General features: G+C 43.1%; 1 protein-coding gene across 2 annotated transcripts in view; it reads right to left on the minus strand.

The window, feature by feature from the left end:
• Positions 1 to 21,098, minus strand: part of thra.S (thyroid hormone receptor alpha S homeolog) — an 88,056-nt gene that overhangs the window by 17,722 nt on the left and 49,236 nt on the right. For both annotated transcript variants that reach the window (XM_018237969.2, XM_018237968.2), the window contains exon 2: positions 15,182 to 15,403. In XM_018237969.2, coding sequence (XP_018093458.1) covers positions 15,182 to 15,234 — 53 coding nt within the window. In that variant the 5' untranslated portion in view covers positions 15,235 to 15,403. The remainder of the gene's footprint in view (positions 1 to 15,181; positions 15,404 to 21,098) is intronic.

Raw genomic sequence — 21,098 nt, forward strand, 5'->3', positions numbered from 1 at the left:
AGGTGGCTATGGCTAGGTTACTGCTTTTCGCCTATAAACCAGTTTGCCAGCTTTACAGTCTGGAAATCTAGCAGGTATGTTGTTGCTAGGGTCTTAGGATTTACCCTAGCAACCAGGCAGTGGTTTGAATGACAGACAGGACTATGAAAATAACACGGCCTGAATAGATAAAAAGTAACAACGATATTAGCCTGGCAGAGCCATTGATTGATGTCTGCCAGGGTCAGTGACCCCCCATTCAAAAGTTGGAAAGAGGCAGTACAAACAGCCATTGTAAGAAACATACTGAAGGTCAAGGTGAACTTCCCCTTTACAGGTAGCCTTTGTTCAGCCCAATGAAATGTATTTTGCCTACTGCTGCCAATGATTTATATTCTTCAGATGACCCTGTAATCCTCCTCAGCTCCGTGCCAGAAGCATTAGCAAAATCTTTTAAAAGCACATCAACAGTTAATACACTGGACTCTATTTCTATTGGCTCCCCAATATCTAGCAGAGGAATTTAATGTGATATTCTTCTACAGCCTTATTCAGCACCGGTGCCTAAAATATATTACTATATTAAGGGGGTTGTTTATCTTTAGCGTGATTCATTTTTTGTGGCTTTTTTTTTTTTTTTAATGATTTAGCTTTTCCTTCAGTATTCTAGCTTGAACGTTTTGCAGCTATCCAGTTTCTAGGGACACATGTTCCCTAGCAACCAGTTTTAATCAGAGACTGTTCCCATTTCACAGGGGAAGTGCGGCTGCTGCTCGATTGCTAAATATCCCCCCTTTCATCTACTTCTTCCCTTGTTTTTATTTTTGCTACATCTGTAGGAAATCAGTTTTGTTTATGGCAGACCTGGCATTTGAAGTCATTCCAAACAGCCCCGCTATACACTGTTCCAAAAATAATAATATCATTGCCTTTCAAAATCTGCAAAGCAGAGCCAACTGCTCCGTGCCTACTTAACACTTTCATGGCCGGCCAGTTTTAGCAGTTGAAACCTGCTCCCTGCCCTTCTCAGATAGAAGACACACAGGTAAATATTTCATTGGAAATAAAATAAAGGTTATAACAATGTGACTCAATCCTGTACAATAACACAAACTCTATCACAAACACAGCCAATCAGAAGCTGTTAATATAGTAGGGTGAGCAAACAGCCAATCATATTGGAGATCTAGCTATCCTCACAAACACATTTTATTTATTTTTGCTCTTCTTTATTCATGTGTGGTTTCCCATAACAACTTTTTATTACTTATTAAGTTCTCCGTTGCATGTAGAATGCTGCCCATTAATCATGTCAGGACTATTATTCGTTTGCCAGGAAGGAGGCAGCGGCATGCGATTACAGCAAATTACACATCATTATTACATCTCGCTCGCGGTTAAATGGAAAACCTTTCGTTTCAAGACCCTATCCCTTTAATAGGACACTATCCAAAAGCAAATGGGGTTTTATGTGCCGTTAGAAAGTCAATGCAGTGATGAGGAAAGCAGAATATCACTGGAAAACGCATTTAAAAGCCTTGCGTGCTAATGCAACTAAAGATGGCCTGCAGCTTTAAGAGACTGCCACTTGCTTTATGCACTTGCATGGGATTACAATGCAAAATCAAGAATTCTTTCTTTCACTTTTGGATATGGTATTGCTGTATTTTCATACTTTCTGGATAACGGGTTTCGGATAGTAGATCTCCACTTATAGACGTCTCAGTTCAATAAAAAGAGGTTTTTTTTAACCACTTCTATCCATGGTTAACGAAATAATTTAACATTTTTAAGATGTGGAAAAGCCTTATGGGGAATTTGGAACCCATCATGGAAGCTCAGGTTAGAGATGAGAGATTTCTGAATATATTCTAAAGGAAATTCTTCAAAGGGTGAGCAGACAGAAAGACTCAACATGATCTCCGCAGAGCAGCAATAAGACCATTTAGCTGCTTGAATCAATGATTAAAATGAAGATATTAAGAAAGCACTACAATAAAAGCTGGTCCCGTATTGGCTGAGCAGCTCTGCTTGTGGGCTTGTGCCTGCCCACCACATCCTAGGAACCTAGCAACACCCTTAAGAATGTGAAGGGAGTGTGTCTGTAAAACATAAGGGAAAATAAATAGACAAAATTAAACATATATAGTGGGCGGTGGAGGATTAAAACCAAGTTTACAGTAGACTGAAAATATAATAAAAAAATAATTAAAAAAAAGTAAACCGAAGGTGAAGGTGCAAAGGAGCTACAACACAGCAAAAATGAATTCTTCTTCTTCATTCATGTGGCAAGGACCTATATTGTAGCACTTTACAGAGATTACACGAGTCCCTGCCCCAGAGGAGCTTACAATCCAAGGTCCCTTTCCATTTCTGTACCCCAGTGATTCAAGGGCTGGGGCCCACTGGTTTTTTTTTTCTCTGTGTCCCGCCAGTCCAGTCCGACCATGAATTCCGTACTCCCCTTGTGTTAGACAGAGATAAGACATTTGGGAGTCCTGTGGAGTTGACTGAATGAGGATGGAGGGGAAACTGTTACTACAACCACAGATATGACACCTCTCTATCAGATTTAACCTTCTGGGAACTTAGTGTATTGTTAATTATCTTCAGAATTCCAGATACTAAAAAAAAAATACCAATTTCAGGAGGCCCCTGCCACTTGTAAAAGTTGGAATTGTTGTTGCACTTAAGGGCAGAGACACACACGAAGATTAGGGGAGATTTTGTCGCCTGGCGACAAAACGACTCTTCTTCGGGCGACTTATTGCCATCCTGCTGGCTAGAATCTAAATCGCGGCGTGATGGCACTCGTATCGTTTTGATTTCTAGCCGGCGGGAAGGCTTTTTGGGGAGATCCAAAGAAGAGGCGACTTGTCGCCGGGGGAATAAATCTCCCTGAATCTTCGGGTGTGTCTTTGCCCTAAAGAACACATCATTGTAAAGGACTGGTGCTGTATATAAAAACATGATGATGATCTCAAGTTTGCCATGACCTGTCTCATTGGCAGAACCCATGGTTCTAGGGAGAGACTTGATTTCTAAAAAGGCTTCCATAGAACAATGAAGTCCCTGCCGTGCCACCAGGAGGGAGTGAAGAGCCACAGCACTACCATGACATATACTAGACCCAGTACTAGTAGGTTTCACTTTTCTACCTGCATATTTGAATTAGTGCACATGAGCCAGGGCTGCCATACTACTTAGTCTTCACCGTAACACTTCAGTATTAAAGCATCCCTAATAATAAGGTATAAATGTTGACCTCTATGTTCTAAGCCAGTGATCCCCAACCAGTAGCTCATGAGTAACACGTTGCTCCCCAACCCCTTGGATGTTGCTCTCAGTGGCCTCAAAGCAGGTGATTATTTTTTAATTCCAGACTTGGAGGCAAATTTTAATTGAATAAAAACCAGGTGTAGTACCAAACAGACCTTCTGTAGGCTGCCAGTCCACATAGGGGCTACCAAATGGCCAATTAAAACCCTTATTTGGCACCCCAGCAAGTTTTTCCATGCTTGTGTTGCTTCCCAACTCTCTTTATTTTTGAATGTGGCTCACGGTTAAAAAAGTTTGAGGACCCCTGATCTAAACGATATAATAAAAGTTTGCCATGCTTATAAAAATGCAGATATTTTCCTTTAATCTCATCCAAACAGTTAGATGGGCTGTGCCAGGGAGGGAAGAATAGCTAACTGGGTAAACAGAATAAGTACCATTTCCCTGTGCACGAGTATTTGGGTATTCTTGCTACATAGTGGGTCAAGGGAAGCAACGTTACCCCATGCACTGACCTTGCTATCGCAATCAGCATCTGTTGCCTTAGCAACCAGGATCTGCTTAGCAACAGAATCATCGAAGGACCACTGACATGGTAATGATTACTCAGCATACCTGACGCAGCATCTGCCTTAACCACAAGCATGTGTTTCCTTCTACATGTAATAATAACTTGGAAAATGTGTATATAATGGATGCATATAATATACACAAATAAATAATCAACTGCTGCTCTTTTTAAATGCTCTGCAAGGCTACAAGTGTATTGTTATTGCTACTTTTTATTACTCGTCTATTTATTCAGGCCTCTGCTATTCATATTCCAGTCTCTTAGTCAAATCAATGCATGGTTGCTAAGGGAATGTGGACCCTAGCAACCAGACAACTAACATTGCAAACTGGAGGGCTGCTGAATAAAAGGCTAAATAACACAAGTATGAACACCCATTGCAAATTGTCTCAGAATATCACTCTCTCTCTCTCTACATCAGGGATCCCCAAACTTTAGAGCAACATTCAGAAGTAAAAGGAGTTGGGGAGCAACACAAGCATGAAAAATGTTCCTGGGGTGCCAAATAAGGGCTGTGATTGGCCATTTGGTAGCCCCTATGTGGATTGTCAACCTACATTGAGACTCTGGCAGAACACCTGGTTTTTATACAACCAAAACTTGCCTCCAAGCCTGAAATTAATCTCCTGCTTTGAGGCCACTGGGAGCAACATCCAAGGGGTTGGGGAGCAACATGTTACTCATGAGCTACTAGTTGGGGATCACTGTTCTACATCATACTAACAGTTACCGCAAAGGTGAACAATCCCTTTAATGGAACGGCTTTTTTCATGTCGTTTGTAGATGGAACAGCCGCCCTGTGTACAAAGTACATCTCTTCTCTAATCCTTATTTGGAGCCTTTAATATGCATGGAATCTGAACCGGGAGAAACATAGAATGAACACTGAGATTAGTAATATTAGTCATATATAGTCTCTATGCAGATAACAGACACTCCAGCAATGTAAAGAGGGGTTTTGGCAGTGCTTATGAAAACTTGGCACACACATAATCACATATATATCTATATATACATACACAAGGTTGGAACAAGTGTATTACTCAGTGACAAGAAGAAAAATTCCATCGACAAATAGGAAAGAAAAATGGACATTTCCTACTAAACAGTGAGCTAGCAACTAAATATATCTGCTCAGGATGAGGAACTCACACACACATATGTATAATAAATGCAAAATGCCTCCATATCCATGGCAATAAATAGATGCGCCAGCCTTACATAAAAGCATTCATTAGGAAGAAAAATAGACAGATATACAAGGAAAGGTTCAGAGCTGACAGTTAAGCAAGGCAATATCTGAGGCCTGACTGTGCTTACAAGGGCCCTTAGGATCATGCACTGTCTGATTTCATGAACTGACATGAATTTTTTGCTTGAGTTATTTTTTGTATGGAACTTGCTCAACTTACTAGAATTCACTACAATTGAAGTAGTTTACTGTGGTGTTTATACAAATGGCCTGTAGATGTCACTGTGCCCAGACTTATACTGTGCATACCTCCTGACAGCTTAAAAGTGAAAGTTACTGTTGTGTAATGGCTGCATGAGCCTGCTAATAAATCACTGTTATACTCTACTCATCCTCGGCTACCCAAAACATAACAAATTGACAACCTCTGCAGCAGCCTGCACCTTTTCTCCCAAACCCTGGTGAGCCTACCATACCTTTTACTGCTTGGATCTGTATGTTTGAAAATGACATTATTGCTGCTGACCAAGGGTAGGTTTCTGCTGCTAGAAGGCTTTACTTATTCACTGCCTGGAGGGACAGCGTATATTCTATACATTACCATTACCTGATGAGACTTATGAAACTGCTCTTACTGCTATAAAGAACTTTTTCGTGAGTAAACGTGGTTGCTGAAAGATATCTCAGTATATGTCCATTCATGCCTGGGACAGTCACTACAGGCCATGTCCCCTCATTATAGGCCCTTAGACCATCCTTTCTGTCAGCACCGCATTCAACAGGGTGTGGCTGCACCTGAGGGAGGACATGAGACAAGGTGACATCCCCTCAGGCCTAGTTCTGACAAATCTCTGCTACTAATCTGCCCTGTCACATTCATTTTACCTCACAGCAGTGTCTGTTCCATACAAAAAATAACTTGTTACTAAATGGTGAGGATAATTTTACCTCAGTTCATCAATATGGGCAGTGCATCCTCAAGCTAAAGCAACTAATTCTCATGTTCACTTCAAGTCTTTTACCTCAGCAGACGTCCATGCATGTCTCGCTACAGGCCTGAGACAAGGGGGAATATCCCAAGCGACTGAAGCCTGGCTTTCACAGATATCAGATACTAATCTGCACATGTCACATTCATTTGACCTCACAGCAGGGCCTGTTCCATAGAAAAAATAACTTGAGGCAAATTCTGAGGTAACTTTTACTTCAGATCATCAAATTGGGCACGGCGTCGTGAAATACAATGATTGTCAGATCTTGGCACCTGACTCCTCATGCTAAAATCTGCAAATATTTTGATTTTATCAAGTAAAATGTATGTGACACGGGCAGATTAGTAGCAGAGATTTGTCAGAACTAGGCCTGAGGGGATGTCACCTTGTCTCATGTCCTCCCTCAGGTGCAGCCACACCCTGTTGAATGCGGTGCTGACAGAAAGGATGGTCTAAGGGCCTATAATGAGGGGACAAGGCCTGTAGTGAATGAATGGACATATACTGAGGTAAAATACCTGATGTAAATTGGAGTAAGCTGAGCAGTGAGTGAGGAAACGCTGAGGGGCAGAGAAGTGCCGAGGCCTGCGGGTAGACTCAGCCATATCTCACATACTATACAACAGGGAGCGGCCCAATGGAATGGCCTTGTGTTGTGTGAGGATAAACTGTACATACATTTACTCACACAAAACATATCAAAGGTTGCGTGGGGTAAGGTAAACTCTTTCACTGTTCCTTTATGAAGATAAAAGCAGCATGGGCCGATCACAAGAGCCTCCTGTCTGTGTAATGGTGTCACCGGGGCCACGAGCGCCACAGGAACCACAAGCACTGGAGGCAGGAGGGCCGCACTGTTTGCTTTCTATGGCTTTCAAGCTATATATTTATTATGTCAGGGTGTGAGCTCCCGGGAACCACAAGCACTGGAGGCAGGAGGGCTGCACTGTATGTTTCCTATGGCTTTCAAGCTATATATTTATTATGTCAGGGCGTGTGCTCCCGGGAACCACAAGCACTGGAGGCAGGAGGGCTGCACTGTATGTTTCCTATGGCTTCCATGCTATACATGGGCGTGTGCTCCCGGGAACGACTTGCACTAACAAGCCCAACACATTAACCCCACATGTGCCCAGCAGATGTTTATGTTCAGGGCTGTAGGGGTTAAGTGAAGAATGGAGACACCTCAGTGAAGATGAATATGTGCAGAATTTCCCCCCTATGTCCCCCTCTCTCCTTAGGTCCCCCCCCCAGTGGTAAAGTACAAGCTGTACCAGACAGGGGCCTGGGCAATTTGCCAGCACTTGAGGTTTTCCCAGTTCATGGCTCGGAGCCAAAGCTGCATCCCGACACCTGAAATATCTCCCCCCCCCCCCCTATATACACCAACAACTCCCTCCCAATGACAGGGAGGGGACCTGCACGAAATCAGAGGAGAGGCAGTCACGGGACATGGAGCCTGGGGATAAACATCCGTCTCCTGATTGACCTGAAAGGCCAAACAATAACTCTCCCTTTTGCCTCCACTTCCCTCTCTATAGCAATCAGATTGCAAGCTCTTGTCGTCAGAGCAGGAGGGAGGAGCAAGCCTTTGAAGGGCACTGAAGAAGGAGGACTGAGCCCTGACTTTCTTTCCTATATAGAACATAAATTGAAGTTATTCAAAGAATGTGTGGTGTATAGTTCATGGCAAGAAGCAGCATTACATGCATGATTACCAAAGCTTACAACTTGCAGTTGTGTAACAATGACTTACTGGTAGGGATGCACCGAATCCACTTTTTTGGATTCGGCCGAACCCCCCGAATCCTATATGAAAGATTCGGCTGAATACCAAACCCGAACCCTAATTTGCATATGCAAATTAGGGGTGGGAAGGGGAAAACATTTTTTACTTCCTTGTTTTCTGACAAAAAGTCACGCAATTTCCCTCCCTGACCCTAATTTGCATATGCAAATTAGGATTCGGTTCGGCCGGGTAGAAGGAATCGGCTGAATCCGAATCCTGCTGAGAAAGGCCAAATCCTGGCCGAATCCCGAACCGAATCCTGGATTCGGTGCAGCCCTACTTACTGGGCCCCACAGCAAAATCAGTTCAACCCAAAAGCGCTGGACTGAGGTGTCCGGGGCCCACTAGGGACAACCCACCAAAAACCTTGCTTACTTATTGCATATACTGCCGGGGAGAGCGCCGGTGCCCACAGTTGCCAGCAGAGGTGTCCCACAGGCCCAACCCTGTTTGAGAATCTATTTTTTATAAACATATAGTGAATATAGTGAAGATATCTAATTCTATACCCCCCTCTTTAGTTAAGGATAATTTCAAGCCGCCCTGAAATCAGCCTGTAATGACATAAGTGCCTGGATATACAGCTCCCATCATTCTCGGTGAAACCAGCTGCACCAATTCGCTGCTGAGCAGCGGCCATTTTGCTATATGTTGTTTACACTGTAATAAGATAATCACAACATTGTGCAGAGAGAGAACACAAACACACCATTCACTGGCAGCCACACGGGTCATTTACTGACAAACACACAGCCGACACACAAGACGCACATTAACCCCGAGCTCAGGTCATAATGTGATTACTGTAAATGCATTATGTGCATTATTTATATACTGATGGGTCACCGGATAAGCAGCGCATATGGCTGAGGGTGGGGAAGGGCTGCTCTGGATCCGACTGCCTTTACCCCTGCACCATTGCCTGTACAGAAAACACACGGCCTGCTCAACTCACTGTTTGCCCCACAAACACCTGCCGTGCAAAAACTGTCATTTTGCAGGAATAATCAAAGCAAGCCTTTCTGTGCACATCTAAAATCATAATGAAAGTGACAGTTGTACATAGAGAGATGTCACGGCGGCAGTTCCTCCTCCTTTATATCAAGTATGTTCTAGCTGCCAACTTCTAAACTGCCAGCTGTGACACACACACACACACACACAGAAGAGCAGTGATCTGATTCTTGCAACTGTCATATCCTGAACATTACAAGGTGGCAGATATAGGAGTTATATAAGAGGAACTATATGATAAATAAATATTAGGAACACTAAACATTCCAGTAGGATGCCAGGAGGTGCAGGCAATCTCTAGAAGGCTGCAAATTACACATGCCTCTATATAACCACCATCCCCCATTCTTAGTTGGGGTCAAAATATAAAAGCATTGCCCCCCTGATAACTCTGGCACCAGTTATATAAATGCTACATGGAGCAATAGGAGGAGTTATGGAGAGGGTTATATGGAATAATATGAAGGGTTATATGGAGCAATAGGATAAGTTATAGAGAGGGTTATATGGAATAATATGAAGGGTTATATGGAGCAATAGGATAAGTTATAGAGAGGGTTATATGGAATAATATGAAGGGTTATATGGAGCAATAGGAGGAGTTATAGGCATGGTATGGGGTAATACAGGGAGTTAAAGGAAGGGTTACCGTATATACTCGAGTATAAGCCGTCCCGAGTATAAGCCGAGGTACCTAATTTTACCTCCAAAAACTGGGAAAGCTTATTGACTTGAGTATAAGCCTAGGGTGAGAAATGCAGCAGCTTCTGGTAAGTTTCAATCAAAAAAATTGAGGGTTTCTGCTGCCATTGGAGATGCCGGCGTCTCGTTTATGGATGCCGGCGACCATTCTTGGATGCCGGCGAATAATCTTGGAGACTATTCTTGGATGCCGGTGACTATTCTTGGATGCCGGCGACTATTCTAAGACACCGGCAACCGTTTTTGCGCTTGACCCGAGTATAAGCCAAGGTAGAGTTTTTCAGAATATTTTGGGGGCTGAAAAACTAGGCTTATACTCGAGTATATACGGTATATGGAACAATAAGAAGTATTATAGGTAGGGTAATATAGAGCAATACAATGAGTTAAAGTGAAGGCTATTAGGACGTTATAGGGTTAGATGAAGCAATACAAGGGAGGTTAATATGGAGAACTAGGAGGTGTTAAAGGAAGTTTATATGTGAGCAACAGTAGAGAGTATAGAAAATATTATACTACTGAGCACTAAGAGGAGTAATAGGAAGAGTTAAATAGAACAATAGGGGGTGTTTATAGAGAGGGTCTTTTGGGACAATAGAAGACGGTATAGAAGGGTTTATATAGAGCAATACAAGGCATTGTACTGAGGGTTACATGAGAAGTTGGCTTATATAGAACATGAGATGGAATAATAGGGAGGGTTATATTAAGCATTAGAAGTATTTATATTCTAGGGTGGGTTATATGAAGCAAATGGAAATGAATACACGGAGCAATAAGGGAATATTGTAATATGGAAGCTATAGAAACGTGTAACACTGACTGATAGGTGAGTGTGATAGGTAGGCAAGTCATGTTTTGTCCCCTCCTGTGTGTTAAAGTGCATGAGCCACACGACAGTTGCACTGAACTGAATTCATTTATTGTGAAGTTACAGGTGGTGATACCCATGCGGGCGCACGTTGCTCTCGTCCCTCCCACTCATGTCTATGCCAGTGCCAGTGCCAGTGGCAGCTCTGCAGCGTGTGGATCATCACTGGCACCGGATGCCTCTTACTACGTGAGCATGGGATTTCCTCTTGCACAAACAAACACGCTGCCAAGTTTAGTGTTAATACAGATTACAGGGCACTGCCAGCCGCACAAACTGTCATATGTGCAGTCTAGAACACGAGAATGTCCCTTCCAATGTCACTCACCCTGCGGTAACATGGACACATCGGCACTGGGTAAGTGATGGGCACAGGGCAGGTGTCTGGCTGGGCAATGGTTAATTTTCTCTACTTGCTTCGCAGAAATTCAACATATTTTAATCGTCTCTTCTCATTTATAGATCCTTTCTCATTATTAACCTTTTTCAGCAGGATTTGGATTCGGCGGAATCCTTCTGCCCGGCCGAACCAAATCCTAATTTTCAAATGCAAATTAGGGGTGGGGAGGGAAATGGCTTGACTTTTTGTCCCAAAACAAGGAAGTAAAAAAAAAAAAATCTCCTTCCCACCCCTAATTTGCATATGCAAATTAGGGTTCAGATTTGGTTCGGTATTCGGCTGATCTTTCACAAAGGATTCAGGGGTTCGGCCGAATCCATAATAGTAGATTTGTTGCGTCCCTATTTATTACTTTGTAACTCCTATAACTTCACATTTATTGAGTGCTCAGGCCTTCTTAGAAACCCAGCGGTATACAGGGGATGCTGGGAGTGCCACAGGCTGAATATCCCAAATGTATGTAAATGGTGGGGCCTCCAGCTTTTCAGGTTCTATATCTCAGCCCTGTCTGTAATTGTAGCATATAACCCCTTTAGAAAAGTCTTTAGAATAGCTTCCAGTTACCCTTATTCCTCCAGTCTGCCCAGTCTCACCCAGCTCCCATTGTATTCTTGCTCCATTCCTCCTCCTTCATTCTGGCCACGAAGTGGGTTAATTTAATGCAAAAAAGAACAAGTCAAACATTTAACAGAAACCATTTGTGCTCCATGTCCTAAGGGAGCGCTGGAAATGTGGGGGATCCATAGAAATATCATTATACGCAGGAGACACAGGAGAGAAGAGTTGAAACTGGAAGAAATGTACTTACTAAATGCCTCGCAATCCACTAACCTTTATTGTGGGAAGGAATGTTACTTTAATGTAGGCCCAGGGAGACGTGTTCCAGCAGAAGGTCTGGATTAAAACATAATGCAGTGCAGCAGGTATCCCAGCACAGATATTTAGGGGCTCTTTACAGAGGACGCCCCTCCGAGGTCACAGAACAGTCAGCAGTGACATCACAAAACCTGCCCTGGCCCCATTCTACAGACTATTGCAGCTTTCAGGTTCTGCTCCTACACCCCAGTATAGAAACCACTGACTATAGAATAACAGGCTCTTCTTATAGAGTATTCACTGGAACCCACTGGACTTCTACTCAGTATCAGCATCACTATCCAGTGCATCAACATCATTACATCATAAACCTGTCCTGAATGTGACCGTCATGTAGGCGCTTAGCATTAGAATTCTATTTGTTCTGCAGCAACAGAAGGGTTACAATTTAATGTATATAATGTTCTTTGGTGGATCTAATTGGAAGCAGCTCCTTGTCTGTTCCTGGCACAGGACTTCATGGCCATGTGTGTACTGGTATCCTGAGGCAGGACCAGGTATAGGGATGTGAGGGATCGGAGTTCTGAGGGGTATAGTCTTTCCCTATCCTAGGGCCTAGGGACTGCAACTCTCACACGGACAGATAGTTCAGTATCCCACTTATAGGGTGAGACAACCAAGAATCCCACTTAAAGGGTGAGACAGCCCAGTATCCCACTTATAGGGTGAGACAGACCAATATCCCAAGTATAGGGCTAGAGACAGCTTAGCATCCCACTTATAGGGTGAGACAGCCCAGTATCCCACTTATAGGGTCAGACAGCCCAGTATCCCACTTATAGGGTGAGACAGACCAATATCCCAAGTATAGGGCTAGAGACAGCTTAGCATCCCACTTATAGGGTGAGACAGCCCAGTATCCCACTTATAGGGTCAGACAGCTCAGTATCCCACTTATAGGGTCAGATAGCCCAGTATCCCACTTATAGGGTGAGACAGCCCAGTATCCCACTTATAGGGTCAGACAGCTCAGTATCCCACTTATAGGGTCAGATAGCCCAGTATCCCACTTATAGGGTGAGACAGCCCAGTATCCCACTTATAGGGTGAGACAGCCCAGTATCCCACTTATAGGGTCAGACAGCTCAGTATCCCACTTTTAGGATGAGACAGCCCAGTATCCCACTTATAGGGTCAGACAGCCCAGTATCCCACTTATAGGGTCAGACAGCTCAGTATCCCACTTATAGGGTGAGACAGCCCAGTATCCCAAGTATAGGGATAGAGATAGCTTAGCATCCCACTTATAGGATGAGACAGCCCAGTATCCCAAGTATAGAGTTAGAGATAGCTTAGCATACCACTTTTAGGGTGAGACAGCCCAGTACCTGACTTATTGGGTGAGACAAACCTGTATCCCATGTATAGGGATAGAGACCACTTAGCATCCCACTAATACGGAAAGAGAGAGCTCAGTACCCCACTAAATGTGAACGGGATAGCCCAATATCGCACTTATAGGGACAGCAATAGCAGAGCACATGGCCGAGCTACAGGGCAGTGGCTCAGGGATAAAAGGTGAATGTCCCGAGGGGCTCGGTCAGTTTGTGCTCCAAAAAGGATTTCAAAGCAAACAATATAAGCTAAAACAAACATTTTCTATTTTCACCATTTTACTAAAATCTACAATGAATTTGCTCATTACCTACTGAGAAATACCTGCAACCTGTCAAACTACAATAAAAAAATAATGTTACAAATTCATGCATTTGATTGTGCGGGTATTTTCTAAAAGCTACATTTTGGAAAACACTAATAACACTAATAATGTCATTATTGGTTTTTAGTAGACAAAAAAACAATGTTTTGCAAGGCAAATTAACCCTTGAATATATTTTCAGACACAAGAGAAAAAGCTTTTAACCGGTTACTGCCCAAGACACGTCAGTGACATGGTTAAGTTCATTGGAATCAGGGGGAGGCGTCAGACAGAGAGAGTTTCAGGTTTACAGTAGGTGACTGAGGTCACAGGGAGCTGCAGTTATGCAGCAGACACAGGCACGCCAGCACTTTAACGGTTAAAGTTCACATCCAGGTGTTTTATTTCTGTGCAGAGTCCAACAAGTCCACTGATAAGAGTTAACTCTTCAGCGCCAGAGAGCAGTATGGAAAAGCAAATAGCCAACGAAGGTTCCTACGTCCTTGGCCAGTGATGCGGGTAGGAGATCACTGGCTCCAGAAACAGGATCTAAGGATATTTCTATACTTGCCATTTACACTGATACATTATATAAACTCTATCCCTTACGTCTGGCCAGCCGGAGCTAAAATCAACACAATGAGATCATAGCCCTGAATGCTTATAATACACACAAAGAAAAATGCTGCAGCATCTCAGCCTATGACACACTTCTCTCTGATATTTCTTAGAACCCTCCCCAATATACCAGTTGTCCAATAACTTCTAATTCAAATTGCAGGGTTACCCACCTCTCTTATTAGCAAAAATGAACAAATAATTTGTTTCTATTGGGTCCACCCTCAGCTGAATGTTTCTTTATTATATCTCTGTTGCTCCATAAAGTCTTCTATGGGTCATATATACACTTCATTTTTTAGGGTGAGACAGACCAGTATCCCAAGTACAGGGATAGAGACAGCTTAGCATCCCACTTTCAGGGTGAGACAGCCCAGTATCCCATTTTCAGGGTGAGACAGCCCAGTATCCCATTTTCAGGGTGAGACAGACCAGTATCCCACATATATGGTTAGACAGACCAGTATCCCAAGTATAGGGATAGAGACAGCTCAGCATCCCACTTTCAGGGTGAGACAGACCAGTACTGACTTATATGGTGAGACAGACCAGTATCCCATGTATAGGGATAGAGACCACTTAGCATCCCACTAATACGGAAAGAGAGAGCTCAGTACCCCACTAAATGTGAATGGGATAGCCCAATATCGCACTTATAGGGACAGCAATAGCAGAGCACATTGCCGAGCTACAGGGCAGTGGCTCCCAATCAAAGTAACATCATTTATTGCTTTGTATTTCCCTTCCTAGAACTCCTCCATGTAAGTAATCCAATATAAAGCCTTCATATAAGCCTCCTAATTACTGCTCCTCTAGTTCAATATAACCCTTCCTATAATTCCCCATATTGTTCTGTAAAATTCACCTTATACCTATCCCACTCTCGTCTCTCTCTATATGTGTGTACAGTATATTGTGCAGTATATTGATCTCTGCTATTATCTGTAGAAATAAGTCAACTGGACTTGCTGGGTTTTTCTTGAAGACGTTTCACCAGTCATCCAACTGGCTTTCTCAATTCAGAATGTAAATTGGCTTTCTCAATTAAGAAGAAGCCAGTTGGGTGACTGGTGAAACGTTTTCACGAAAAAACACAGCAAGTCCAGTTGATTTGACTTTTTTCTACAGATATACCATGACCAGGATGAATGAGAATCTTGACAATGATCTCTGCTATTGTTCCATATAACCCTTGCAATAAATTTCCAATAAATCCATATAACCTTCCCTCTTCCTAGGGTGGGATGAGATCATTTTACCTTTTTTCATCTGGCTCTGACAAGCAGTCCAGCCCGCTGAGATTCTGGTCCATTCAACGTAATTCCATCCAGAACCAATCCGAAGAGACCAAGGTGGGCTCCGCCCCCAGCTGCCCAAGGCTCATGGGGCGTGGCTTTCACATGGAGGCGGGCGGGCGCCTCTCACAGGTCGACCATCACCACCTTAGTATTCGGAGAGAGGAGCTGAGGCCTCGGAGAGCTCTGAAAGACAAAATAACACATGGAAATGTTGAAGAGACGGATACCGAAGATCTTGCAAAATGGAAAGCAATTATTGCTGGTACTGGAAGCAAATATTTTTTATATAACCGAGGAGAAGGTGCAGCTGTTAAGGGTGTGCCAATGGGCTACAAAGTCTAATCGCAGGCTCAAATACAATGTGGAACATAACTATATGCTGCCTCTGTATTCATATAATGCTCCCCATTTCTCCTAGTTCTACTTCTGAAGTCTTCATATTACTCCAATTAATATTCCTTCATTTCTCACTCTGACTACTTCTAATATACTAAAATTCTCAGTAGTCCCTCAAGTACATCAATGTCTGCAAGTTACTATACTCAATGCACCACTGAACCCCAAAACCAGAGGCCCGTGGGTATTAGGGATGCACCGAATCCATGATTTGGCCTTTTTCAGCAGGATTTGGATTTGCGCAAATCCTTATAATAATGCAACTTTTCGTCACACAAACAAGGAATTAAAAAAGGTTTAACCCTTCCTGGCCTTAATTTGTATGTGCAAATTAGGGTTTGAATCTTGTTCGGTATTCTGCTGAATTTTTCACAAAGGATTTGGGATTTTGCCAAATCCCAAAATAGTGGATTTGGTGCATCCCTAGTGGGGAGATTGTGCCTTGGCTTGTATGTTTTTTCCTTCTCCTGTAATACTTCTCATAGTGTTCCATATAAACCTGCTCCATAAACTCTCACTGTAACGACTCCAATTGCTCCATATAACCTACCTGGTAAATACATGACTATGTACTACGCAGTAGCTACCTAAATACATCCTCTTACTGATACAAATATCCAAATAAACCAATCAATATATATTTTTAATACTTAAAACCATCTTTGCATCTTTCATTAGATTCATCTCCCATCGAGCCATAATATATACATATAAAATCATATAGTAATGTAAGGAAGCATGACATCTAACAAGAACCAGGTAGGTGTCAGCTCATGGGGTGTCTGTGTCTGGCGTAACCACAGGGTCTGCTTTTAACATAGAGACGCTGCTGTAACTAGAGAAATACAGTATGTGCTGCCCTCCCTTGTGGAAGGAACGGGGACACGAGCTATATGCCAGCCTGAGTCCCCCTTCTTTATATTTGCTGGCACAGCCATTGCAGCCCAGCAGCGAGATCGTTGTATGAAACAGGTTGATGCATTTAATATAAGAAAGTCATCTCAGCAGGCTGCACGCTAATCCATAAAGTGGCTAGCTACATCAGCAACTGGCTAATTGTTGTGTCATTACACTCGGGTACCTCCGATAAAGAGAGTTCAAAGGACATTATTATGTGTGTGTGTGTGTATATATATATATATACATATGATGTAAGTACACAATAGTTTAACAATACCTTGCGGCTTTTAATTGCACGTTTGAGGATGTTTGCACTAAGATTCTGCTGAGCACTATATGGAAAATCATAGAGTCCCCCCTTGACCTTTTTCACGAATATTTCCATATGAGATACACTAATGATGGATGTCACTTTGGGTAAATACTATACACTTAAGATATACGCCCCCTACACTTACATCATGACAGCTGGATTCGGCGCTCTTTCCCTCACAAGGTGTATAAATATGTTTGTTTGAATTTTATTTGCACTTCCTGAGGACGGCTCACGTACAAGAGCCGAAACGTTGACTAAACACAACTTATGTTCACTTTACAAGACCTATGAGTGCGGACTATTTTTGTTGCTACACATAATAATTATATATATTTATACACATACACAATCTCCCCGTCCATCTTGGATCTGCTTCCAGTTACCAGGGTGCATTTTAAAGAGGCAGGAGGAGTGCACGGGGCAGCGCTGTGATTTACATTCCCTTATAGAAATCAGTAAATGAGACTTTTGTTGGCTTCCCTTCACCTCATTCTTTTATCGGTGCTATTTGGATCCCGGGCACAAAACTCAAGTCCTTTTTCCCCCCCATGATGCCCAGCTGCTGCGGCCTAGTCCTGGTATCCGAGACACCACCAGAGGGATTTATCCTTCTGAACCCTCCTGCCCCCCTGGCATGGTGCCTCTCACAGCCTGTGCCAACACCCAGGGAGCAAAGCAAGAAACATTTAGTCAGTGAAAGAGGCCAGAGCTGAGCGCCAGTAGTTTGCCAATGCAGGCTGCAGCATAAAAGACTATGCTATTGACAGATGGCCATCGAATTCCCTCACCACAAGATAATGGGATATAGACTCAGACACTACCCCATTGCTATTCTACAGGCATACCAAGGACACACCATTATGTACACAACAGACGGAGGGGGTGTCTATATCCTTTTTATTGCTATCGGAGTCTAGTTACTGTAATACAGAGTGCTATCCGTTACTTAGCTAACAAATGCCCCCTGCCCTGCAGACTAGTAAAGAAGCCCACCTGTTTGCCAGGGGTAATGGACAAGCCGTCTCCTTTTATTTAAGAAACTTGTAGGAGGCAGGAATGGCACTTGTGAGCGAGGAGATTCACAGGGTTATAGATGAGAGGAGAAAGGGGGATCCACAAATAATGAAGATGCAAATGGGCAATTGTTCCTATTATTTCTGCTTGCCTAGAAACACAGCATCTTGTACCTGCATTTTCCTACTACAGACTCATTAGGTCAGATTCTGAAATAAAAGGATAAGTAAGCCTTTTGTTTTATAACCCCTAAAATTACTCTAAGGGTCAGGGCACACAGGCCGATTCAGGGAGATTAGCTGCCTGGCGACAGATCTCCTCTTCTTTGGGGCGACTAATCTCCCCAAACTGCCTTCCTCTGCCTTCCACTGGCTATAATGAAAATGGCTGGTGGGATGGCACTCAGAGCGATTCATGAAACTTTGGACGACTTCAGAAAACGAATCGATCCGAGTGCCTTTTCATTTATGGTGCCCTGACCTTAAACAGATCTAAGAATAACATACATTTCTATCTGCATTTAGTTTATTTGATTTCTCTGTTACAACCAGTTCAACTGCAGCTCTTTCAGTTACTTCCTTGTCTAGCGTAAAGCTCCGCCCACCTTTTAATTTATGCGCGCGCCGTTTCTCTTTGACTATGAAGACTTCAAAGAGGTGCCTGCTGCGCATGCATGATTCCCATTGAAACAGAGGCAGTAAGCATGCCCAGTAGGCACCTTTTAAAGGTCTTCATAGTCGGAGAGAGGAGCGCTCAGAAAGCAAAAGAGAATGGAGCTTCACAGTAGACAAGGAAGTAACTAACAGAGCTGCAGTTGAACTGGCTGTAATAGAGAAACAAAATAAATCTGAATGCAGGGAGAAATGTATGCTATTCTGTGGTCAGTTACAGTTAGAAGGTTTACTTATGAACACAATCTGCTCCGAGGTATTGAAGCTCATCTAGAGAAATCATTCCCAATTATAGGGCTGGCCCCTAAAGAGATGGAGAGCCTTGGCTGGAGGGGGCAGAGTAGTCTAGTTATGGACAAATAGACCAAAATTCACTAAAGGACGAAGCGCCTAACGCTAGCGTGAATTCGCCAGCGTAGCGAAATTTCGTTAATTCGCCGATTCACTAACGGAAGCTGGTGTAAATTCGCTAGTGTTACTTCACACCCTTACGCCTAGCGAATTTGCGCAACGGACGTAACTACGCAAATTCACTAAAGTGCACATTTTTCTCCATTGTAACTTCAATTTGGCGCCGTATGCAAGTTAAGCATCGCTAGAGTAACTTTGCTTTGCGAATTAGCGCTAGCGCAACTTCGCAACCTTACACTTCCCCTGAGCGCAACTTCGGATTTTAGTGAATTTGCGTAGCGCTAGCGAAATTACGCCTGGCGAAGTGCGCGAAACGGACGCTGGCAAATTACCGCAGGTTAGTGAATTTGGGCCTCAGTCCCTAGATACTCCTGGGAGCCCATCTTGGAGGTAAACTAAATTTACTCATCACTTATTTTCATGCCAATATATTCATTTCCGTGATAGTTCCCCTACAACTGATACACCAATTTTTCCTTATATCCATAGAGTTTTCATGGACTTTGTCAAAAGTAAGATCTCCTTGAGGGTCTGGAACGGAAAACATCCGAAAATCACTGATCTAGAGACAGTTTTAATGACGTCTGGAGCAACTGCAACAAAGTCAATTTCCAGGGATTTTCTTTAATTGGTCTACAGGCTTCACATTGAAGACTTTCAGGCTTATACACCTATACTAATCAAAGCCCTGGCCCAGAAGTGGTACTTTGGGCACTATTTACCATTGGCATGGACCACTATCCATGATTCTTGAATTTTTCTTGAGTATGCTAGAGTATTTGAATAATGAACAATAACCAACAAAGAGAGAACAAAAACATCACATGCTTCTTACCATTAAAAGTGACATCATGATTAGATGAAAGGGGGACATAAATGAAAGAAATATATATATATATATATATATATATATATATATATATCAAACCACCCCTCCCATTGCAAGTTTCATTCTACAGCTATGGCAGAAGGGTACAATGTGAACACAAGCAACGCTATAAAGAGGGACAGACTATTTTAATCGGGGTCCATATGAAAATGTGCAGCTCAGTAGGAGATGAGTCCATTCACTCAGCTAATATTGTCTTGGGAGTCTCCAAGGTTACTGCATTATATAGCAACCTGCAGGCATTATCATGAATGAGAGTGCCAGTGATATGAGGGAGATGGCTAGATGGGTGCAATAAGAGAGAATATGTCAGCATGCAGGCAGGGCAGTCACAAGAGATTTGAGAACTGGTGATAAAGGGAGAGAGGAGAGTAAGGTAACATGGGATTGTAGAGAGATGAAAAAAGGGGCAGGAGTGAGTAGGTAAGGCCTACACTGCCCACCTGTACCCTAGTTTTAAACTAAAATACTAATGTGTGATCTATAGTTCACCAACCACAAGGAGGCTTACATGCCAAGATATGATTGGGTTGGCTTTGGTCCTAGTGCCCAGCGATCAACTCATATATATCAGCTCAGGGGTCATTTTCGCAAGACCATTCTTTTAGATCCCAGTTAATGTGCCCAAACTGAAAAGCATATGTGTACCTTGCAGGTCTGGACTGGGAGTCAAAATAGGTACTGACATTCAGGCCTGGACTGGCAATCTGTGGGTTGCTATAAGGTGCCATAGAAAGTCAGTATTTAGTTGGCTGGTGGCGGCTGATTGGGCCTCTGTGTACCTGAAATGCCAGGGCCTATTTTAATTAACTGTCCGGACCTGCTGACATTCCAATTATAGAGAGGCCCAATCAGCTTCCACCTGCGAACTAAATAGTGACTTTCTATGGCATCTTATGGCAGCCCCTCTCGCATTTGCCAAAACCCACAGATTGCCAGTCCGGGCCTGGTACCTTGTAAGTGACAGCCCCTATCTACCCCTACGGCCCCTTCACTTTCAAGAAAAATGGAGGCTCTTAACCATACCACCAAAGCACAAAAAGCGTTAATGTCCATGAAGACCTCCCGTTCAGACAGAGTAGATGAAAGTGCATTAGAGACCATAACTCACTGCACTGTCTGGCCTGCAGGACATTAAGGGATCAATGAGAATCCCCTGAGGCTGGAAGGAAAACAGTCAGCAGATAACAGGAGGAGGCCCCTAAGCTGAGCACAGTGCTATGTATTAGTGAGGTTTGCTGGGGACTGGGATTCACTTATAGACAGGTCTGACTTGGGTTC

Source organism: Xenopus laevis, chromosome 9_10S (assembly GCF_017654675.1).
Source record: "Xenopus laevis strain J_2021 chromosome 9_10S, Xenopus_laevis_v10.1, whole genome shotgun sequence".
Classification (NCBI taxonomy): Eukaryota; Metazoa; Chordata; class Amphibia; order Anura; family Pipidae; genus Xenopus; species Xenopus laevis.